The sequence below is a fragment of the Ischnura elegans genome, chromosome 6, assembly GCF_921293095.1.
Source record: "Ischnura elegans chromosome 6, ioIscEleg1.1, whole genome shotgun sequence".
NCBI lineage: Eukaryota > Metazoa > Arthropoda > Insecta > Odonata > Coenagrionidae > Ischnura > Ischnura elegans.
Genome location: NC_060251.1, coordinates 115,739,129 through 115,759,676, shown reverse-complemented (window position 1 = coordinate 115,759,676; position 20,548 = coordinate 115,739,129). Strand labels below are relative to the sequence as shown.

Sequence of the window (20,548 nt, the reverse complement as noted above, 5' to 3'; positions counted from 1 at the left end):
CAGTGATGGAGTTAAGGTTGAAAAATGAATAGACATTATATAGGTAAGCGATTTTATTACTGTAGAAGAAGAATGAATTTTCGATACAAATCGAAACCATTTATATAGTAAACTATATCCATTTCACCAACAAACTGTCAATGCAGCAAGGAGGTACAAAATACGGAAAGTTGGTATATTACCTTCAAAAGAAATTAGTAGACATGTTATAGATAAAGGAATACAAAAACAGAGTAAGAACATAATAGCATGTTTATGGTAACTTTGACATCACTGGCACCAAAAAGCATTCCCATGTAGCTGAAGGATTTCATGCCGTTCTAATTGATGTTTTCATTTGTTTGGCATTATTCATTCTTAACAAAACATTTTTTGGAAGCAAAATGTTATAGTTGTGTTACAATGCACTACCTTCTCTTAAAAGCATGAAATCCATAAGTATCCATGGAAAATTCTGGTGGTTTTTCAATTTCGTCCGAATGGCATTTTATTTTAGGTAACCCATTGTTATTTGTGCTTAAAAATTTCATGAGAAAAAGAAGGCAAATAAATGGCTGCACTAAGTACTGTTGCACTTAAATAAAAAAGATTTGAAATTACGGACCGTAGCAAAAAGTTGCATTTTTCTGGGTCCTCATTAAACCAAGAATTTAATTTGAGCATTGAATTTCAGATTAACTTCATGCAACTGTCATAAGGTCGGTGCATCTCAACTCGAGTGCTCTGTAACTGGGCTAGTAATTAAATTAATTGGAGAAATGGCCAGTTGATGATCTTTCATAAAATATTTACACCGGAAATTCTGACAATTTTGGTAGTGAACCAGGCCATTTAATGTGCCCACAATTTGTCGTCAAAATTATTTCTTTTGCCATCTTAGTCAAAAAACAGCCCCGTGCGAGCATAATTTTCCCTTCGGCGACCTCTGCTAAAGAAAAATCTCCGCACAACCAGATATTCTCCAACCGGGCTTATTTAAGGTTTAGCTCCGTCCAGAAAAATTGTCCCTTGCACTCCATCTGCTCCTGCCATCTTAACTTGTGATGTCCGTAGGCCAAGCCCTTTTTTAAAAAAAACAGTGGCACCAGGAACTCATCTCTTGAAAAACAAAACAAAAAAACCCACTGAGGTTTTTCCTTCTCATTTGTCACGCGTACAGACGCTTTCGATTGGGGGGTGGGAGGGGGGCTTTTGGTGCCCTCCCTGCGCCTTAGAGCGCGTCCACCTGCACCGTGTCTCCGTGAACGATGAACGCCGGCGTCCTGAACGGGGTCTTCACCTTGAGCGCTTCTTCCCTCAGCGCCTGCAAGTACTGCGACTCCTTCGAGTTGATGAACACGGAGAGGTTGGGGATGGGCGCAGCGGACTGCACGATCCCCGCCGGGATGAGGGCCTGCGGCGGCTCCCGGTTGCCCAGCTCATCGCCCGTCTGCGGAGGCTGGAAGAAGAGGGAGTCTGGGCTGGCGACGGCGGTGGGGAAGTCCAGCACCGTGATGAGCTGAGGGCTGCCCGCGGGAGGGGCGCCGGGCTTATCCTGGTCTGCGTCGGTCACGGGCTCCTGCACGGGGGTGACTTCCGTGACTGCGGTGGTGGAGGGGGTGGTGGGGGCGGCGGCGGGCTTGGCCTGCTCCTGAGGCACTGCGAGGGCGGTCTGGTAGGAGTAATGGGGGTAGAAGTACGGGGGGAAGGCGTAGGGAGCGTAGGAGGGCTGGTAGAAGGCTGGCTCCACGCTGGCCACAGCGTAGACGACGCGGACGGTGATAGGGTAGTGGATGGCGTAGGCGGAGGAAGCTGGGACGGGTGCGACGAGGGCTCCCACGCTCATGGGCATGCGGACGCCGGGCTGGTGGTCCACGGTGAAGCCGGAGGGGAAGGCGATGCTGGCCTGGGGGGAGTCGATGACGAGTGGCTGACGGAGGATGACCCGCACTCCGGGGGTGACGCCCTCGGGGTCAACGGGTGCGTGTGGGTCCAGGATGCGGACGAGCCCCCCGGGGACCACGTAGAGGGGCGTGGGCGCCAGGGAGGGTGCGGCAGCGAAGGGCCGCTCCGGCAGGATGGTGAGTGGGTGCGGCAAGGAGTAGGGGCTCTGCGAGGTGAAGCGGACAGAGCTGGGCGCAAAGAAGAAGGCGTCGCCGTCGGCCGAAGCGAGGACGGTGAGCGCCAGGGTCAGGCACCACGAGACCGCCATCTTTTCCTATGGGGGAGAGAGAGAGAGAGAAAATACGTGCTTAGTACATATATAAATTAGGGATGGTCGGATACCTCGGATCCAAAGTCGTGAAAGACATCGGATCTGGATCCGAAATTTTAAATAATAGCTTCAGTGAATGCAACGCCCCATAAGGGTGGAAAGAGTTTCGATTCTCTCTTCGAATGTGCCGTCGCATGCGATTCTTGACCTACGCCACTGGTCAGTGGTTAATCCGAAGATTTTTCCTATTTTCATTTCCAAACGCAATCGTAACAGTTTAGGTCCTGAGCATGTAAAGATGTTTAAAAAAAAACTTGAAAGCCTATAAAAATATCAAAATGTGTATAAAAATCTAGAAAGTATTCCTTCGATTGTACGTACCCAGCGTAAACTTGAATAATTACTTCGTTTAATAGCAGGAATTTGAAAATGCACTTGGATCCGAAAATATCCGATCCGAAAAATCCGGCTCCGAAAATCAAGGATCCGATCCGAATCCGGATCCGAAAAAAATCCTGGATCCGTCCATCCTCAATATAAATAATGACAGGGCAAAATCATTTAGAAATCAAATTTCTCTACGAGTTAGGGCTTTCGTGAACTCAATACTGTACCATCACTCTAGTGGCAGTGGCTGGTTTGGGGGGAGGGCGTTGAAATAATATCTGAATGAATTGTTTTTTGCAAACTTCACGTCAATTAGTAAGGTAGGCTTGAGTGTTTGTTTTATTAATACGTATTTAGTCGGAAGGAAATTGCGTACACATCCAGTGATTATTTATTTCATGTAATATTCGAGCGAAGTAAGTTAAGACAATCTGGAAAGTTTATTGAATAAGGTGTCGGGAAAGTTGGATCTTCTCAACTGGCACGTGATCGAGGGCCACTAAGAATTGTGCCCTGATCCTTTTTAAATATTTTACTCCGTGGAAGGATATTTTTCATAATTTAATGATTGTAAATGCTCTAATTTGAAGACATCAACTTCTCAGATTTACGACTTTTTTGTTTTTAAATGTAAAAAGATGTATTGCTGGCACCATAATTTAAGTTAGCCACATAAAATTACGTCATGGTTTGAAAAGTCTTTGTTTTAAATACAGAGGCTGGCTGGGAATACTTTCCTTTTACGGTTAATGTCTGATCATCTGGTTTATAGGCATCAATATCTCACATTTACAGTCACCAAGAGCCAGGGAAACGTAATGGATAGTTCGAACTTCAAGCGGCAGGACTGAAGGCCCGAGCTCAAAATTCGCCTTACTGCGGGATACGTCATCACTACTTGAAGGATGGAATACTGGCTGGCTGTGGAAAGTGAGCATCTTCTCTATAATTTTTTTTGTAACTTTGTTGTGAACCTATTGATTTTCAGCCATTGACGCCGTAGTGGTACATTGCAAATGAAGAAGTCTATGGATGGCGGTATCCTAATGATTATACAGCCCTCGTGGCATACTGTTTCCTCTTGCGGTTGTCGCTTTTACACTTCCTCCGGTGTGCTGCTGCCGCTGCCCGTTTTGTTGATATCAAGATGGCGAACATACGCGTTTACAGTCGCTCTAATTGTGGAAATGAAAATGTTACGTGAGAAAATGAAAACGTTTTTTTCTTTGTTTATTAAAAAAAGGCTGATAGTGCAGGGGCGGATCACGGTCGTTGTTTTGACGTTTCATCACTTTCCGCTGCGCTTTAGTGATATGAAATGCCTATCAGCGATAATACGTCTGTGGTCTGATATGCACTGACAAGTTTCTTTTTGGTATTCATAATTTATTTTTAAAAATTGTTTTCTCTTGATAGTTAAAGAAAAACTTTCATTGTAGAGCCACGATAACGATTGCCAAAAATTTATTGAAACCAAAATATTAACATTCAACTTATAATTAGTCCAGAAGAAGTCAATTTTTAATGATCCGAATACGTTTTATCGAGCGTCTTTTATTATCTCCGTCAAGTGTTGATGCTTGCCGTTATGCTCTTTGATTCAATGGACCAAGAACAGTCGATCTTTTCCGATGCCTCTAACTCACGTCGAGGCAGGATTATGCGTTGGGTAACTCGTTTTCCGCAAACCTGTTTCTGTCATTTCATCTGCCGTCAGGTTTCAGTCTTTTTTTGTGAGGTGTTGTTGGGACAAATTTACTTCGCTATTGTGCGTGCGTGACTTGTGTGCGGAGTAGTAAACCATCGTTTGGAAGCGATAAATCGTATCCTTCGTGAGTTACGCCGTCAATACGTACTTGAATTAGATCGCGTGAATCGCTTGTGAATAAACTGGAATGTATTTTTTTCGACCTAGTTGCCGCGGTGTACACTTTCGTGGTGGAAGAAGACAAAAGAGGATGAAAACGAACTTGCTACTCGCCATTCAAGTTCGGTCCGGCTTCAGATTTTCCGTTTTCCAGCAGACGTTTTTCTTTGCCGCCCTGCCAAAATTCTTCTGCATAATGGTCAGGGACGCATATGTTTTCTTAAACGTTTTTATATGCAACTATCGCCAGAATGGTTAACAGCTCAATTCGCATATTTAACTTATTCTCAATGTATATAGCGCAAAATAATTTAGCCTCTGTATTGATACGACCCAGGTGTTGGCATTTTAAGTTGTCTCTGTCACCGAAGTGAAACAAGGTTATTAATTCATACACTAGTGTGGATTGAAACTGAGGTATATTTAAACGCGAATATCTGGAACTTCCAACCATAGACGATGGATTACTCCCAGGTGTCTATTAACTATCTATTGATTTTAGTGTATCATGCATGATAGAACGTGTTTGAGTTCCATTTGCTTCATTTCATTTATTTAAGAGCCATTATTTGAAGAAAATAGCCCGCATCATCTTTCATTGATGCCATCATTTTGGTTCGAGGGACAAAGGAGTGAAAAATACGTTGATTTCCATGCTCTGTTGTCTCGCTAAGTTGTCCGCAATGAATAAGTAGAGTTTTTTTTTTAATTGAAAACTGATACCTGTACGTTGCGAGCAGTGTGGGTTATTTTATCGGGTCGATATATGGTCTATAACGAGGCCTATAGCGTGCGTTCTGATGTGAGTGAATGCCTCACAACTGCTCCCCGTCTGAATTTCCCGGCCTGACTCGAGCAACCTTGCTCTGGTAAATCAGGATGCCGAAGAGAGGTTGGAAGGAGGAGGAGGATGAGGGGGGGGGGGCTGCTGGAATTCTGTGGCGGGGGAGTTTGAATCGGAGTGGGAGTGGTCTCGGCAAAACAAAAGACTAACGAACCCGACCAGATCGACTGGCCGTGTGAGAGGGAGGAGGAGGAGTGTGGCCTCCGCGCACGGACGAAAACCGTGGAGCCTCTGTGGTGGATTGCACGCACGGCGCGAACATGTCGAGAGGAGAAATGACGATCTATAAAAATATTAACGAACAAATAAAACGTAAGGGTCACTATTTGTAATACCCATATACCGATGGCGGCACTCATTCTAGTATACGCGTCCGTTAAAAATTTTCAAATCTCGCATGACGTCATCGCCCCAATAGTTAATAATAGGGATGGTCGGATCGGATACCTCGGATCCAAATATCCGCGGATCCAAAGTCGCGGAAGACATCGAATCTGGATCCGAAATTTTGAATAATAGCTTCAGTGAATGCAACGCAAATGCAATGCATAAGGGTGGAAAGAGTTCCGATTCTATCTTCGAATGCGCCGTCGCATGCGATCCTTGTTCTACTCATGAACCGTTTTGTTTGAAAGCTCTCGCAGAGGTTACGCAGGAGAATTTCAGCCGTGGAAAATAAAAAAGGCAAAATACGACTGGTACATAGCGTGGATTTTCCCAAGAGATTGAACAATCATCGGGGGAATCTCAGCGTCAGGAATTTGAAAATGCATTTGGATTCGAAAATATCCGATCCGAAAGATCCGGCTCCGAAAATCAAGGATCCGATCCGAATCCGGATTCGAAAAAAATCTCGGATCCGTCCATCCCTAGTTAATAATTTATATATATTCGCCCTAGATCTCTCAAGCGGATTTTTTCGTAAAGTTACGAGTCTAATTTTTCTCTATTTTTTTACCGGCCTGAAGAGGTGATGGGGAATTGGGGTTGGTAGAAGGGGGAGGGTGAAAGTAAATGGGGGTTGGAGGAGCAGCCGGTTAAAGGCATGGACGAGATTACACAACAAGAAGAGAGGTAAGAAAGAGTCGACGGAGCGACCGCAGGCGCGGCAAGGACTCCGGCTGTCCTTGCTCTTCTGCCTCCCCCCTTCCACTCCTCCCCCCTCCGCTTGCTTCCAAATTGCTCCCCCCACCCTTCCCCTCCTCCCCTCCCTCCAGTCCACACCCAGGTGGTGCTCATGTCGCTTCCTCACTTGCAAGCTTCCGCTCCGCCTCCGTCCATGCGACATTTCCCCAATCACCACTCCTCTCCTAACGTATCAACACCTTGAAAACTGTCCGTAATTGTGTATTTTTGTCACGCTAACATTTATTATTTTTATAATCATTTATATATATATATATTTTTTAACCTTTATCTTGGCCTCGTTTTATTCATGTTGAAAAAGTTCTTGGAGTTTAGATCTATGTATGTTAAACAAAAAAGTTTTAGCAAACGTTTCTGTTAATTTTAAACTATCATCAGGGATTAGCATTGCACATATTTATTGATTAGATAATTTTTTTCCTTATCTTCACCTCGTTTAATTTATGTTAAAATAGTTCTTTGAGTGTAGGTTAATGTATGTTACGCAAAAAAGTTTTTGCCAACGTTTCTGTTTATTTTAAACTATCATTAGCTTAGCTTTGCCCATATTTATTGATCATTTATTATTACGCTATTTGTTTATTTTTTATGCTGTCTACTGCTACCTCCGAAGTTAATAAAAATGATGACTGATACGAGAAAATTTGAAAGTTAATGAATAAATTCGTCTATAATGAAAGATTTCAAAGCATTCATACAAGGAAAAAAAATTTTTTTATCACTCACGTTTCCTGAATTGTACATGAAATTGACTAATAAAATAATGGCCGATTTATGGAAAAATATGCAATAAATATAAATTAGGATTAAGAAAAAATTAGCTTTACAACTTTGGGGCGTTCTTCGAAAAAAATAGCATGGACTGGATGCCATCTATCATTCTTCAGCAGAACTATAACAGCAGGCAGCCGCACTCAAGGTATTGGAATTGAGTTGAGTTTTTTCTTAGCGCATCTATTTCTTTTTTAGGGTTTACTCCTCAATTCCGTTTTACATTCACCATATATTCCATTCTGAGATATCTTATTTCACGGTTAGAATTAAGGAATTGAGTTTGAGTTATTTCTTAGCCGCATCGATTTATTTTGCACGGTTTACTTCTCTATTCCAAATTATACCCACGTTATTTTCCATTCAAAAATGTCTTCTTGAGTTTCTTCCACGATTCGCTGTTAGAACTAGCAAAACACTGTTGCAACGCGCATGAAAATAAACGACGTCGAAAGTGTGCGTTCAATAGATTCACGCTAATATTCCCGTTCATTAATGTAATCGACCAAACCCTATCGCTAATTTTCGCGGAAACTTCAACAAGCTCCACGCAAATTTGAAAAAAATAAATTGACCTTCAGCACCTAACTATGGATCAATCGCCCTCTTCTGGTCTGGTTAACACTTAACGTCCACATCTTCGGAGAATTATCTCTCCCGATCAATTTTCTTCCGTAAAAATATCGATCCAAGAAAGGATCACAGTGATGAAAAAAACTTGACGATCGCATTCTTCACTAGTTTGTTTTTTCAACGGATTATAATTTCGCTCTGTCAAAACCCAGTTATTACTTAGTAATACCTCTCGGAAAAACGAATGACGGTCGATAATTTCATCGACTTTTTTCAGTTGTGTTGTCATTACTAAAGCCATCCGTTAAGCAACTTCAAGTATTACATATTTGTCGACAAACGAAGTGTTGATTGTTTTTCAAGAATATCTTCATTCGCTAAATAATTTTCGTCGCTCTTGTTAGTTGTCATTTCATTGAGACAGGAAATAGAACGAAAGAAAACATTTTCAACATGAAAAAATCAGTGTAGTATAGAGTATTCCTGGCATAAAAAAAACCTTGGCAAGGGCTTGGTTCTTATGAGTAATTCACTAGCGCTCGCTACTTCCATTCCTGTTCCATTTTCATGCCATATTAGGGCAGTCTTAAAGGCTCAGGTTCCCTCACCTACTCCCCTTGAGTAAATATGGACAAAGAGTTTGCCTCGGATCGCATATTTACATTTTAAAACTGTGTTGGCTTTTGCCTTCTTTAAAGCCCGTGCGAAACCAGTAACGACCATGTGATCTCATGCTCATACTAATGAGATATATATATTTTACCAACAATCCTTAGGTTGAACGAGATGGATTATTCCTGTGAAATTAGCACTCTTGGCTGTTCTGCTCGTATTTTCTAGTAAATATGTAATTTACCTCTACAGCCTTTATTTTCTGACGTTTGCTTTCCAACAAATTCGTTCTTTTTTTCTCGCTGCAACGCACGGAGGAATAATCTCTTCCATCGTTCGACATTTTATTCCTGGCACATAAATGTAAGTCTAGCGTGTTAGATTAAAGCAACGGCATACTCAGTATGACTTAAAATGAAAGTTCGGATGCTTCAGTATTGTTACAGCTACGTTTTGACATTGATGCGTGTGATTTCTTTAAATATTTACTTTAATTACTTTTTATACCGATGGCTGGGTTATTGATGAATTTAAAGATTTACAGAATAATATGGCAACATAATTTAATATGATTTGTGTAACACTGCTCGATATTTTTTTAGTAGGATACAACTAGTACCAAATTTTGTAAACCAATATTATGCTCAATTTAAATGTTTTGCATTGTTTGCGTATAGTCATCAAAACCAAATGTAATTGAATTATTTTGGACAGTAGAGAAATAAACTGCAAGGTTTTCTGTTGAAGTCACGTAAAACTCGCCAGTTTGTGATGAAGATAATCTCTCCCCTAAGTAATATTAAACAGCTCCTCTCAAATGAACGAATTCGATAGACATGCATGGAAATTGGTTTACAGGTTAGATCAAATCTTTCATGGATGTTGCGCAAATTATTGATTGAGATGAGCGATTCCAACACATGGGATCCATTGATAAGGAATTAATCAGTCTCGCGTTAATAGAGTTTGACTGCTTCCAGCACCTTAAGTTGATGAAATTGATTGAAACTCTCGCTATACTTTTTACCTTTTGGTCGTGATTGTGCCCGATTACTCCAGTCGGAGCGTATCCAGTTCATTATTCACGCGACTTGCGTGGAGTTCCTTCCTTCCCCCTCATTGCTCCTGCCTTTTCGCTCGCGGGGAGAGAGTAATTGATCGAGTCGTTTAATAGCGGAGGAATTACGTGACCCGGTGCTCGACTTAAGTGGGATCCATTCCCTCGCCGCGGCCACCTCATCTCCTCTGTTTGCGGTCGCAGCCTTCCAGCCAAGTCGAGTGGGTGGACAATTGAGTGGTAAAGTCGTTGACGTCACACATCGCTAGGCATTTGTTTATTTTTCTTCCAAAAACATCTTTTCCGCCTATCTTAAAGCATTGAGTGAAAGAGTAAAAGTGAAAGTCATTTTTCCTGTCTCGCCCGCGAGGTTGTTACGTCAATTACCGAAATCTATCCAATCGATTTGGATCTCCATTTACCAATGAATGGTTTTTTGAATTATAAATCGTCTAATTCGGCTTATAAATACATATATTAAATTGATGTGAGCATCAATTATTAATTTGGATATGCAATGTACACTATGCATGCGCCCTGTCTAGCGGTGGATGGATTCATTTTGGTAGTACAGGGTGGTTTATTTTCTGTTCACGAATATGTTTTTTAATGTCCAAAGAAAAGCTAATGATGACGGAATTATTTTTTCACTCCTAATTCTCACAAAACTACAGCCAATATCCTTACTCTTATAGTAAAAAATAATGTCTTACATTTATAACTAGAATGCACTAGCTTAAACTATTATTGAACGCACATTTTTAGGCCAAAGAAATTGTAAACACTTGAGTTTTCCTTTGAAAAAGGTTTGTGAATATTTTAAAGGAAAATTACCATAAGAGATGAGCAGGAGCCAAGCCCTGTTGGGACTCTTTGGCTTGTCGGCATCTTATTAGTGTGGTAAAAAAGAGAGGTGTTAGATGTGCTAAAGATTCCACACACCCCACTTGATGTGACTTCCATAAGAAAAGCGTCGAGATCGTCATTACGAGTTTGAAAAAAACCAATTAGCCTTTCACTCCGCCGAGAGCGTCTTTGTTTGCGTGGACCGTGTCGGGGGCGGGGGGGGGGGGGGGCAAGGGGGAGGGTGGAGGGAGGGAGGGAGTTGGTCCCGGGTGGGAAAAGCAAAAGCAGAAGAAGGGTGAGGGAGGAAGGAACTTTGGGATAAATACGGCCTTGAGATGGTCGACGTTCACTTTCTTCTATCGTCCCATCTTGCATAATTTAGACCACCTCACCCATCTCTCTTACCATGCCGTGTCGGGGATGAGCTCGTGGGAAGAGAGCAAATAAATGTACGATTCAACACTTTCTCGGCGAATAGAATGAATGGAATAAGGTGGTCTCCTATAATTTTATTACTGCCTAAATCGAAAGATTATTACTCCTGGAGTAGGTACGTATTTCACGCTTTTAGATTTTTAAATGACGATATCTATTATTCGCGATTAAATGAGAAGTAAAAGTTTTCAAGCGCGCGAAAACACGACTGCTAAGTATGAATGCTGGGAAAACTCCGTGTGACGTCGTTGTGGTTCCCGCTGCCGCAAGTGAGGTGACCTTGGGGCGAGGCTTTGGGCGCTGATACGATGCAGGATTCTAGCAGGTAGCAGAGTTCCCTGCTAGCAGGTAGCGCTTGGCTTAAATAAGGATTATTAATACCTTATCAAACGAAGAAAACTTTCCGACCATAGGCAGTTTTAATAGGTGATTATTAAGACATGTTTCCCTTAGCTGTGTGCCTCGTGCATGCATTGGTAATCTCAGACGATGTAAAACTCCTATGTACTCCAATAGCTAAGTCCCTGTGACGTCACGTGGAGTGGCATCGCATGGGCGCCAATCTGGCCTTTTTCAAATGAGGATAAAATTGACCATTGCCATTCGTCTAAACTGGGATTTCTAAAACAAAATAATTTGTATATTATGAATACACTAATGGTGGTTAACGAATCGCAATCAATGCCTTTCGTTTTCTTTGATGAGGGAAACTACCCTATTCTCTAGGGTTTGCACGCGGGTAACAAAATACAAGGGAGCCAATCAAAAAGTAACAACTCCGCTGGCGAGACGGAAAAAAATGACTAAACTTTCACTTAATACATTAAGATAGGTCGAAGCGGTGTGTTTGTAAGCCTTAAATTTTCTTACTCGCGCGCAAACCCGAGAGAAGTACGATAAGCAAATACTAGCATACTACGGCTACCGTAGTATGAATGGTAGCTATGAATTTCCAATATTTTCAAATAATATTGAAGTTTGGATTACTGAACAGCTTCTTGAGCGATCTTTATTTGCGTAGTGTATTTTTAGATTTCTATGTGAAACATCTTGCTCGGGTAGAGTATTTCCGACTATAGCGTGATTATTTTCACGGCCTCGCCCGCCAGAGAATCGACCAACTTTCTCGTATTTTTGATGGGCACGTTTACGATGTCACGGATCTAGCCAGACGCCTGCCGCTAAATTCTGATCAAGAAACTCCACCTTGCGATCGACAGCGATATCATATATGAATTTCGTCCCCGTCAAAATGTTTCGCATATTTCTCTCACCCTGCCATCATTTTATGGGAATGAATTTTTCGCCCTCGTCATGCCATGAAATTCGATATCCGTCGGTCAAAAATACGTAAGGAAAAACGGTCAAACGTTTGCTATGAAATATCTGAGTTAAAAAGCTATAGGAGTATGTTCGTGGATGTGGATCGCTTGAGGCGATGTAGATCGCGAAATTGTCGGTGTGGATTATGGACGCGGATATCCGAGAGAATACTGAACTGGAGATTATCAGAATTAATGATTCGGTAAGAAACTCGAGAGGAGCCCATATGTATGTAATCCCGATAACCTAGCGAAGGTGCTGAGATGCGCGTTAAAAATTGGCAAACCGTGTCCGAAAGAAGGTGTTCACTGTCGAGAAAATAGTGCGGTTCTCTTAGCTCCGTTTATCTGTCGTTTTCAGATGCCGGCTTATGGAGTTGACTGGGTTTGGCATTGGACCTGGTAGCTTCTTGTTATTTTGGTCAGGTAGTAGAAAAAGTTGTCAGTGCATTCTTCATGATTTCAGCAATATTTCTGGAGTTAAATGATAGATAAGCTTAAGAGGAGGGTTAGGGTATGTAGTGATAGTAATTTAGCGATATTGCATCCGTTACTGACGTCAAAAATAATTGTTCAAATTACATAAAATTAAAATCGATATTTTTACACTGTATGTCTCGACTAATCGACCTTAGGCATAAATGGAATAATGCGTAAATAATGACTAGATGAAATATATGTGAAGAAATTGCAATATTTTCCTTGAATGATATATTATTGAATTTTAATTAAGATAGCATATGAAGCAATCCATATTAGTAATTACTCATTGCAAGACCAGTCCGGTAGATAAAATAAGCTTACATAGGTGCATGTAATTCTTGCTACACATTAATGGCATAGTTGTGATAAACCATTTAAAAAAATAGCCTTTAATTAATCGTTGATAATTTAATTAACTTTTGAATTTAATCTTTACTTTTTTAGAATTTTTATCCATTAAAATTTTAAGTTAACTGGATAAAAAATAATGTCAGTTAATTTTTGGGCGTTAAATTTTGTTAATCTGATCGTGTTGGGCATGAAGCTTGTCCGACAGCCAAAGGGGAAAGTGAATCGGTATCTGAGAATAGTAGAGTGCAAAAATGCAATGAATAGGCCGAGACATATGAAGATCAAATGGATCGACCGAGTTAGTAACGAGGAAGTCCTAAGAAGAGTAGGAGAGAAGAGAAGCCTCATGAAAACCTTAGCAAGAAGACGGAACAACCTTATGGGCCACATCTTGAGACATGATGGCCTGATGAAGACAATCGTCGAGGGACAAGTGGAAGGCAAGAACGGGAAAGGAAGACCTCGAGCGAAATATTTGGAACAAGTAAAGAAGGATTTGAAAGAGAAGAAATACGTAGGTGTGAAAAGATTAGCTGATAGGAGAACTGAGTGGAGAGCTGCGTCAAACCAATCCTAGGATTGTTGACCAGTGATGATGATGAAAAGAAGTCAAGAGTGGAAGCATTCGAAATGTGGTGCTACCAAAGAATGATGAAGATAAAATGGATTGACCGTGTAAGTAACGAGTAAGTGCTAAGAAGAATGGGAAAAAAGAGAAGTCTTCTAAAAACCTTAAACAGAAGATGGGACAACTTAGTTGGCCACATTTTGAGACACGCCGGCCTGATGAAGAGTGTAGTTGAAGGACAGGAAGAAGGGCAAAGGACGGCCCCGAATGAGTTACATAGGACAGGTTATAAATGATGTAAAAGAGAAGAAATACTTCGCTATAAAAACGTTAGCAGATAGGAGAGAGAAGTGGAGAGCTGCGTCAAACCAATCTTAGGATGGTTGACTCTTGATGATGATCCGAACAAAAGCAGGGTTGAGTGGACTGTCCACTCGATTTACCGAACTTACCGAACGGAACGTATTTTCGATCGTTCTTTCGGACGAGAATACACGAGACCACTCGAAGACAATGTACGCGTGATGGCACGGATGCCTCCTCTGCGACATCGTGCTACCCATATCAGGGTGAGGAGGTTACTTAATGAGTATTTTTTTGAAGTGACTGAAAAAATAACTTGTAACGCAAAAGTTACTCATTAAACTTTACATTTAATCAGTTACTTCTTCAGGAAGTAATTTTCGAATTTATCCAGGTAATTTTTGCCGAGATTAACATTAGTTTTAATCAGTTAATATTTTAGGCGCAACTTTCCCAGTCATGACTATGGCAAGGAATGCCCACGCGGAAATCAAAATAAGCAGTCCATAGAATCCAAGTTTAGCATTACATTGTGATGAACGCTGCCGAAAAGCAAGGTTTAGACCCCCTTTCTCACACTCACCTCAGCCAAGCGTTTAAAAATTCAGCAGTGGGTCGATTTAAATGTTTCAATCCTGCTCGGGTGCAGAGCGGAACGACCGGGCATAAATTGTTCTATTTTCCTCGGGGGCCGAAAGGCAATATCGTTGCCTTTTTTCCGGCGAATTATCATGCATCGCATCTCGTTCCCTTCTTTCGAATCCCACGGCTTTTATACGGTCCGATTCTTCCCTCTATGCCCTTGAATTTTCCCTCTTAATCGCATGCCGATTGCGGCCGAGGCGATGCGATGTCTTGTTTTAGAAACAGGTGTAAGGAGCCAATCGCCTTGTCCTTGCAGGTGCTATTATCGTCACCATCAGGACATGTGACGCAGGTATTTTAGAAACAATCATTGCCCGACGGGTGATGAGGATAATTTTAATTTCAAGCATAAGCGACGAAATTGACGAAATTAATGGCGTTTAGAGGGAAAAATCGCTAAAACTATGCTTCCCTTGGTATTCAATCGATCAGGGAGGATGTGATTACGGTCAATATTTTTTTGCAAGGATTAAGGAGATACTCCATCATTGTATTATCTTGTTAGGTTGAATGATAATATCGATATCGTTTCCAATGTTTGACTTTTCGTCATAAGCAAGTTGCATACATGTCAACGCGGGTTTTTGAGTCGACTGAGAGAAATTAAGCGTGGAGTTCATTATCTAATTCAAGGCGTACAGTCATAAATTCAGGATTGTGTGACTTAAATCATAGACAGAATAGAGTAATATATACAGATATGCACTTACTTAGTACTTCTTTGGATTCGAAATATATAACAATTGAAATAATTCGAAATAAAAATCGAAATAAATACCGTGGGAATGAAATTTTCAGGGCTGCTTTGTCTGTCAGAGGGTTTGATTTGAAAAGATTAACCATGCTTGAGACATCGTCTGAAATAATGCCGTCGTGCGGAAAATTAGGTAGGATTAATTGCATTATATCTCAAGGAGATAGAAACGGAGGTCACGAGGAACAATGCCGGTTGATACGTGGGAAGTGGATGTCGTTGAATAATTGTCTGTGAACAGCTTAATATATTAATCACTCCTGAAACTTGAGTGAGTTAGAAAGAGGCGCTAATGAAAGTTTTAGGTACAAAGTTTACCGCAGTATGTATTTTACCGTGTAAATTTGTAAACTTTAAAGAGACAGGTTGAGGTAAAATAAAAAATAAGTGCATCCAAGATGTTCAAATAAATGTCATGACTATTCTGCTAAATATTATTTTTAGATTATTGTGCTTGTAAAGTTGAGAATGCTAAGACCTGTTTCCGCGATTTATAATCCACTTCATACTTAATGCCATACGCTTCTAAATTGAGATATCAAAAATTTGAGTCGAAAGTCACGTCGAAATAACTGCCTTTTCGACGGCTCGATCTCCATCTCTGTTGCCTTGGCAACTCCTGCCGCTTGAATCGATGTGTGCACCTCGATGATCGGTCTTGAGACTTCGGCCATGGCCGTGACAATCTCCCTTGTTTAAGTCGAGGAGAAATGAGACATAAATTTGCCGAGAACTCCTGGTCGTAAATTCAAACTGACCAGATTACCGGTGCATAAAAAACGAATAAATTATACTTGCGAATGAGTGACTGGAAAATAAACAAAGGGAGTTGGAGGTAGAAATAGAATCAGGAATAACATTATATTTACTTATGCACATAAATGAAATGAAAATTTCCACCTACTGAGGCGTTGATAGGTTCAGAGAAGTTATGAGTGGAAGTATTCGAAATGTTGTGCCTCCGAAGAATGATGAAGAGAAAATGGATCGACCGTGTAAGTAATGAGGAAGTGCTAAGAAAAGTGGGAGAAAATAGAAGTCATATAAAAATTCTCTCAGGAGAAGGCGGGACGACTTAGTTGGTCACATTGTGAGGCATGATGGCCTGGTGAAACAATCATAGAAGGATAGGTTGAAGGGAAGGAGGGCCAGAAACGATAATGAATGACGACGGGAATGTAAAAGAGAAGAAATATGTCACTATGGAAAGGCTAGCGAATTGGATACCTGTATCAAATCAGTCTCAGGATTGTTGACTTACGATGGTGATGATTTATTTACTGGGTTTATCTCAAGTTAGGACTGATGTTGAGGAGTGGAATGTCATGAGTGAATGTTTCGTCCACGGCTCACATTTGGCTTTTAGTTCGACCAGCATGAGCGCACCTAGTTCAAGTGCCCCGTCGTCCTTGGTTTGAAAGCGTTTCGTGTTTTGCGAAAAAAAGAAGTGTCGTGAGCGGTCTCGGGGCTGTCACTCATCGCTAATTCCCACGTAACATGTTGACCTTCTTTTGTTCTCCTTTCCGAGTGCTAGACTTGAATCTCTGAGTTCTCTTTGTGATTCTCTTTCCCCCCCCCCTTTCCCAAGTCTTCCTTATCCTCATATTTTATGCTTTAAAATGCGGCTTTACAGAATTCAGGTTAAGGCTGAAATGATAATTTTAGAACTAAAAGCACTATTTTCACGATCCCATTATGAAATTTAGCTTACTTGAATACATAACTGAAAGATAAAAATAATCCGGTTGAATGAATACATAGCCCATTCTATTTTGTGGTCCCTAGTGATAGGTTCAGTCACTGCAGACTTATTGGGCTGTCCAAGGCTAACTGTTTATATGACTGTCTACAGTTAAATCTCAAAATTTGTTTTATTCAGTCAAACTTAATCATTCACCCTAATGAAGATGGAAGAGTCGTCAGTCGAAACGTTGATGATGCACAACCATTTCAACCATTGGAAATCCCCAGAAGTCTTCATGAAAGTAATTCTCCGAAAAAGAATTACATCATATTTTTAATAACGTATTCTATTTGGTTAAGGTAGGCTTGCACGGAGTGTTTTGTAAGTTATCTGAACCAACCCACTTTGGGCCTCTCTCTTCAGCTCACAATAATGCCTACTCTCTTTCATTTTATCAATAAATTCTATTCTCTTCCTTCCTTTCCCTCGCTGGCCCAACATTATTCCTCCCAACACGGAATTAAAATCCTCTCTCCGCTCAGTACTCGCTTAATCCAATTCTTTTGCCTCCTCCATATCTTGTCGGGAAGTTTCCTCTCCTCCCCCACCATGCAATGATTACATTATATATTTTCTTATATCTGAAATCCCCTATCGTTTGGTATCTATAAAAAAAATCCTCTTCTCTATTTTGAAATAAAAACTTCTCGTTACGTCATATACGCGTCGTGACCGACGGTGTGCTATGGGCGGCCAGAAGAAAGGCTCAGTCTTCGGTCATAATGACCGAAGCGGCGCGGGCGTGGAGATGAAGTATATGTTTCGGTCATTATGACCGCAGCGGCGCTGAACGTGTTAAACTCTTACCTAGCGATCCTTTCAAAAACTCTTTCCTTTTCATAAACGCCTCTTTTATGAATGCAATTCTCTTCCTTATGCTACTATACCACGGTTTACTCCAAAGTGCTTCACCAATTGTTGAACTGCTCCACCTGTTCAAGATTTCAACCACCCGCTTGTATCATGAGCCTCGCATTCCTCGAGATTCCTTATGAATCCATGTCTGTACTTCAATTTGAAAATAAAAGTTTGGAAGTGAGGAAAAAATTCGTCAGATACTACACATGGAGGATGTTTCTCAATGAGAGCGAGGCTTGGACGTTGACGGGTGGAGAGAAGTCAAGATTGGAAGCGTTCGAAATGTGGTGCTACTGAAGAATGACGAAGATAAAATGGATCGACCGTGTAAGTGGCGAGGAAGTGCTAAGGAAGAGTGGGAGAAAAGAGAAGTCTTCTAAAAACCTTAAGCAGAAGACAACTTAGCAGCTTAGGGCAACTTAGTTGGCCACAATAGTAGGATGATAGCCTGCTGAAATAATCATAGAAGGACAGGAGGAAGGGAAGGATCGCAAGGGATGGCCCCGAATGAGTTACATAAGGACATATCATAAAGGATGTAAAAGAGAAGATATGCGTTACTGTGGAAAGGATAGCGGATAGGAGAGCAGAATAGAGAGCTGGTCTAAACTAATCTTTGGTTTATTATTTACTGATGATGATGATGATGTTGAGGTAAATGTTAGAAGGGGTCTTGTGCATATACCCCGGATATTGCAATATGTTTTCCTTAGTTTTGATTAAATAATACATCACTGCAAAACAAAACACAACAGATCTGGAGGGAGGAATACGTTCTCATTTAAGTTTTGAAATTCGATATTTCCTTCTGAATTATTGACGATCGGTCACTCGAGTGATCGCTTTCGAAATAATTTATCTGAAGTAATTTCACGTGGAATCCTAAGCCTTAGAATTTTAGTTCGCCATTTTTAATAAATATTTGCCTATGATTAAATTTACGCATTGTTCTTCTCAGTGCTAGATGACGATGGAGGCAAAGTAGGGAAAAATTGAAGGAGTGTGCGCATTGGTTGAACGTGCTCCACAGTCCGGATGGCTTCCCACGTATAACGGGGACAGTTGTGGAGTCTCCGCGGGACTCCCCGAAGGCCGACACTCGATACCCCTTTTCACCCCCTCCCCTGGTCCTTGGCCGACCCCACCCCACCTCCCCTTACCATGGTCCCCAGTCAACCTACTGACGTGCGTCTATTTCGGCAAAAGACGGGCGACACTTTTTTAGCCGCTCAGGTGTGGCTAAATGGCTAAAAAAGAAACACTCTTAAGTATGTCCTCGGCATATCTGGTGAGGGGCGGATGATTCGAACCCCTCTCCGATTATTAACCCTTGTCATTCTTTTCTTCGGCGTTATCTCGAGTCGCGGTCATGTTTGACTCGTCTCGGCCAAAGGGTAATCGATATATCAGACGTAAAATGAAGCAGCCTTCCGTACCGCGTGATGTTGGTCAGATCGAAGGTCGGAGGTTTTTTTCTCTCCTGCGGAACGTGGCTGAATGGAATTTATTTCCAACAAATCGACAGGCTATTTTTATTTAGGAAAGCTCGACAACCCTCTAGAATATCTGAGGAAACTAGAATATAGCTCTGAGTCGCCTTGTGACTGAATGAATAGGGATAAGTTTTCCTGGATATCACTAAATTACTTATACCACTTATTTTTTACAGAGCGCGATTCGGGTTTCAATGAATTATTATAATCTTCAGGCGCAAATTATGTAAAAAAATAAGTGGTGTTAGTAATTTTGTGATATCCAGGAAAACTTATAATGGAATACCACAATGTTAATCAAGAGTTAGTGAATTTTGAATGGAGATAACTCGAGACCGATGCTAATTGTAAGTTTTTATTGATTAAGTAAATTAAATTTTGCTCAATTAACTGACGTACTACGTGGCTTACGTGGCCCTTTTATTATATCTAAAAGTCCTATTCTCTTCCTTCCTCGCCTTCGTTTACCTAGCATCTTCCCTCCAACATCCCCTCCCCGCTCAGTACTCGCTCCATCCATACCCTCTGTCTCCTCCCTATCTCATGTAGAAGCTGCCTCTCCTCACCAGCACCTCATGTCCAGCACTTTGTCCTTCCTCCTCCTCTCCGTCCTCCACTTCACCTCCTCCATTCTTCTCCAGACCCACGTCTGGAACGCGCAACAAGTGTGTGAAAATTTGGAGATGGAGTGGGGGGAATGTACCTGCCCTAGCTCTAAGCAGGAGCCCGTGGCGAAATTCTCCGCGTGCCTTACCAATGTGTTCGTTCCTTTGGTCCGCCGGAGCTCGAGTCTTCAGGCGGTCGAGAAGTCGCTCAGGCATCCGAGGTCGCCCTGTATTTGTAATAACTCCATCGTTAAGGACGGGAGAGAGAGAGAGAGAGAGAGCGTGCCCAACTCCTCCCTTTTCAGACTTCACGGGTGTTTGGTCTCAGAAGAGAGGGAGGGAGATTAAAGGAATGAGGAGGAAGAAAAAAAAGAACAACGACGAGCGCGAGATGGACCTCTTTTCTCCTCTCGAGACTTCTTTTTCTTCCCATCGGCAAGGTCGCCTCCGTTCCCTCCTCCCCCTCCCACTCTGCTCCCTTTCGGTTTTACTCATCGCGATCATCGTAAAAGGCCTCCCCCGAATTTCGCCACCCGCCTCCGAAGGTCCTCCACTTCTCACTCCTCCCGAAAAACCCTCGGCACCATTTCCGCCTTCTCCGACCCGATCGAACGCGAAGCACAACCGGTGGACCGCATTAGCATCTATTCCCCCACGTATTATTCCCTTTTCTTCCTACGTTTCATATGC

The 20,548-nt window shown here is 41.7% G+C and overlaps 1 protein-coding gene across 3 annotated transcripts in view; it reads right to left on the bottom strand.

Annotated features, from left to right (window-relative positions):
• Window positions 1-476: 476 nt before the first annotated feature.
• Window positions 477-20,548, bottom strand: part of LOC124161545 — a 164,616-nt gene continuing 144,544 nt past the window's right edge. For all 3 annotated transcript variants that reach the window (XM_046537919.1, XM_046537918.1, XM_046537917.1), the window contains one exon: window positions 477-2,197. In XM_046537919.1, coding sequence (XP_046393875.1) covers window positions 1,211-2,191 — 981 coding nt within the window. In that variant the 5' untranslated portion in view covers window positions 2,192-2,197 and the 3' untranslated portion in view covers window positions 477-1,210. The remainder of the gene's footprint in view (window positions 2,198-20,548) is intronic.